The 3,764-nt window shown below is 44.3% G+C and overlaps 1 protein-coding gene across 1 annotated transcript in view; it reads right to left on the bottom strand.

The window, feature by feature from the left end:
- ALG9 (ALG9, alpha-1,2-mannosyltransferase) overlaps positions 1-161 on the bottom strand; it is a 110,749-nt gene extending 110,588 nt beyond the window's left edge. The window contains exon 1 of the mRNA XM_010862931.1: positions 1-161. Coding sequence (XP_010861233.1) covers positions 1-59 — 59 coding nt within the window. The 5' untranslated portion in view covers positions 60-161.
- Between the last annotated feature and the right edge of the window lie 3,603 nt (positions 162-3,764).

A 3,764-nucleotide genomic window follows, 5' to 3' on the forward strand; every position in this document is an offset into this window, starting at 1 on the left:
GTGTCCCCGCCGCTGCCCCCGCTTCCCTTCAGGCGCTGCCGGGCCCCTCGGCTCGCCATGGCAAGCGTGGGAAAAAAAGGTAGAACTCCGCACCCTACGAAAGCAACAAGCGCGGAGACATTGCCGGGGCTGGCAACGGTGTCCGCCGAGGGACAAAAGACCTCGACATGCGCAGAAACGACTAAACTACAGTGCTCCTGGGCCAACTGGGGCAAATCCGGGTTAAGAGATGCTATAGTTATCCCTTCCACATAACTTGTAACTCTGGGCATGCCTCCCTCTCCCTAATTCTCTCTTCCTTCACTTAGCATTCTTCACTCTCCTACATATACTGTCCCTCAGCATCCGTTTAAAAGAAAGCACAAATAGAAAGTGATTAAAACAACTCCACGTGGAATACATGGGTACTCAGTTAAAAATCATAGCACACACACAAAAAAATCATAGCACAGCTATATATTAAAGAGAAAATTCTTTTCAGATTACTGACATCTTGTCCTCTGTATTTTGTCAAGTAATAGGGACAGCCTGTAGCGAATTAACTGCTTCAGAGAGACAAAGCCCTAATGGCAGAATACAGAATTGGAAGAAAAGTGAAAAGCTAAAGAAATTCTGTGCAGCAAATTCAACAAGATGTCAGTCATTGCCATTGCTACTACAACATTATGGTAAGCATTTACTGTGCTTACCATACAGGATGAAATCATCCTTTTAAAATTTAATACAACTACTTTATTTTACCAAAAAGGAAACGGAGGCCCAAGGTTGCATAGCTAAAGAAGTGGTAGAGCCATATTCCACCCCAGGTCTTACTACAAAGCCTGTGTTCTTCCAACCAGGAGACCAGGAAAAAGCTCTTGATTTCATACATTCCTCCACAGGCACCTTGATGATACCACACCAGTGACTCAGGGGTCATGCATCTGTTCCTGACACTCTGCCTGCTCCCCCAGTCGCAGAACTCTGTCCTGCCCTGTGGAGCTCTATGCTGCTGCTGCTGCTGCTGCTAAGTCGCTTCAGTCATGTCCGACTCTGTGCGACCCCATAGACGGCAGCCCATCAGGCTCCGCCATCCCTGGGATTCTCCAGGCAAGAACACTGGAGTGGGTTGCCATTTCCTTCTCCAATGATTCCTCATCCAAGTGATGCCAAATCAAACGTGGGTCTGCCCACCTGCACAGAAAAGTCAATGTACCAACATTGGGCTTTGTTGAAACAAAGTACAGTGTTTATTACAAGGAGAATGGGCAGCTCATGCTCAAAACACCTAAACTACCCCAAGCCTTTCAAGGGAGGTGTTTTAAAGGCAAGGTGAGAGAAACAGTTGAGATGTTCATCATCAGCTCATGGACATCCTTGATTGGTCGGTGATGACGTTAACAGGGTGGTACTTCAGGAGTCAGCCTCAATAACCTCCTGGGGTCTATGTCCTGGTGATCAAAATGCAATTAACTTCTTCCATCTGGTGGGGGTTTAGAATCAATAAAACGCACAAGGATATGACTCAAAATATTATCTATAGCCCTTGAGACAGAACTAGAGTTTGTTTTTTTTTTTTTTTGAAAGCTAAACTATTATTATCTCGCATGACTGATTTGTTTCTGCATATTCTCATTTCTCATTGCATCAAATCTGCTCTTTGTTGGACTTCCCTGGCAGTCCAGTGGGGAAGACTCTGCACTTCAACTGCAAGGGGCGTGGGTTCTACCCTTGGTCTCAGGAATTAAGAACCCACCTGCTGTGTGGCCAAAACAAACAAAAAAAATAAACCTTTGGAACTCAGGGAAGGCCTAGGAGGCTAATGCTTTTCTACAAACAAGAGGCGGCAGGTATGGAAGAGGTTGGGGGGATCTCACCCCAGGAAGACCCTGCAGGGTCATGCTTGGTTTCATGCTTACTAAGCACTATTGGGGTTGGAAGAAAACTGTTAAGTCACATGCTCAGTCACTAAGTCATATCCGACTCTTTGTGACCCTATGAACTGTAGTCTACCAGGCTCCTCTGTCCTTGGGATTTCCCAGGCAAGAATACTGGAGTGGGTTGCCACTTACTTCTGCAGAGTATCTTCCCAACCCAGAGATCAAACCCGTCTCTGTCGTCTCCTGCATTGGCAGATGGATTCTTTACCATTGAACAACCTCTGCCCTCAATTAGCTTAAAGTCTATGTGGAAGTGAAGTGAAGTGAAGTCGTTCAGTCGTGTCCAACTCTTTGCAACCCCGTGGGCTGTAGCCCACCAGGCTCCTCCATCCATGGGATTCTCCAGGCAAGAATACTGGAGTGGGTTGCCATTGCCTTCTCCAGGGGATCTTCCCAACCCAGGGATCGAACCCAGGTCTCCCACATTGCAGGCAGACGCTTTAACCTCTGAGCCACTAGGGAAGCCCAAAGTCTATGTGGAGAGCCAAGCAATACATGTGTCCTTAAGAGATCCCTTGATTCACTACCTAAACTTACTCCCATGCCAGTTTTCCTACTCCAATTAAAGATACTTCTATTCTCCTAGTTGCTTGGATTAAAAAACTAGGGATTCTGTTTGATTCCTTTATTTCTCTAACTCCAAAATATTTGTGTGTGCACATATATTTATCAGTAAGTCCTTTGAATTATTTCCCAGTCCAACCGCTTTTTACCACCCAGGTCCAGGTCACCATCATATTTTGTTTGCATTATAATACACTAATTTGTTTCTTTCAGTTCTTGCCTTTCCACATGCTCTTGTCCAAATACAAGAATAAATGACATTTGAAATCAATCATACTTCAGTTACAAAAAATAAAAACAGAAATTAAAAAAAAAGAATAAGTAAGACAGTTATTTCCTTCACAGAGTTTACACTATAATTCTAATCAGCAGAGCCTAGGTATTAACAGGAACATACATTAATTCACATTAGGGCACCCCATTCTGCAGAGTCCTGGGCTGGGCCAATCTCCAAATGTTCTTTAGAGATACAACAGAAAGCCCCAAAATCGAGGGGAGCAAAGTTTAGAGTTAATCACAGTTGAGAGATTATTGTTGAAATCCAAGGAAAGAAAAGTAACAGAAAGTGGCAGAAAGAACATGGGCTTTAGAGTCAGACAGACCCAAATGTGAACTCTAAATCTGACACCTATTCAGTTCCATGACTTTAACAGCAGTCAACCAGAGAATAAACATGATGATGATACCAAAAATAATATGAAGCACTTGCAACTTAACCAAGCTAATAAATGGTCTAATTTTAAAACAAAGATCATGGCATCTGGTCCCATCACTTCATGGGAAATAGATGGGGAAACAGTGGAAACAGTGTCAGACTTTATTTTTCTGGGCTCCAAAATCACTGCAGATGGTGACTGCAGACATGAAATTAAAAGACGCTTATTCCTTGGAAGGAAAGTTATGACCAACCTAGATAGCATATTCAAAAGCAGAGACATTACTTTGCCAACAAAGGTCAGCCTTGACTAGGCTATGGTTTTTCCTGTGGTCATGTATGGATGTGAGAGTTGGACTGTGAGGAAGACTGAGCACCGAAGAATTGATGCTTTTGAACTGTGGTGTTGGAGAAGACTCTTGAGAGTCCCTTGGACTGCAAGGAGATCCAACCACAGTCCATTCTGAAGGAGATCAGCCCTGGGATTTCTTTGGAGGGAATGATGCTAAAGCTGAAACTCCAGTACTTTGGCCACCTCATGCGAAGAGTTGACTCATTGGAAAAGACTCTGATGCTGGGAGGGATTGGGGGCAGGAGGAGAAGGGGACGACAGAGGATGAGAAGGC

The sequence above is a fragment of the Bison bison genome, unplaced genomic scaffold (genome assembly GCF_000754665.1).
Source record: "Bison bison bison isolate TAMUID 2011002044 unplaced genomic scaffold, Bison_UMD1.0 scf7180017864485, whole genome shotgun sequence".
In the NCBI taxonomy this organism is placed as follows: Eukaryota; Metazoa; Chordata; class Mammalia; order Artiodactyla; family Bovidae; genus Bison; species Bison bison.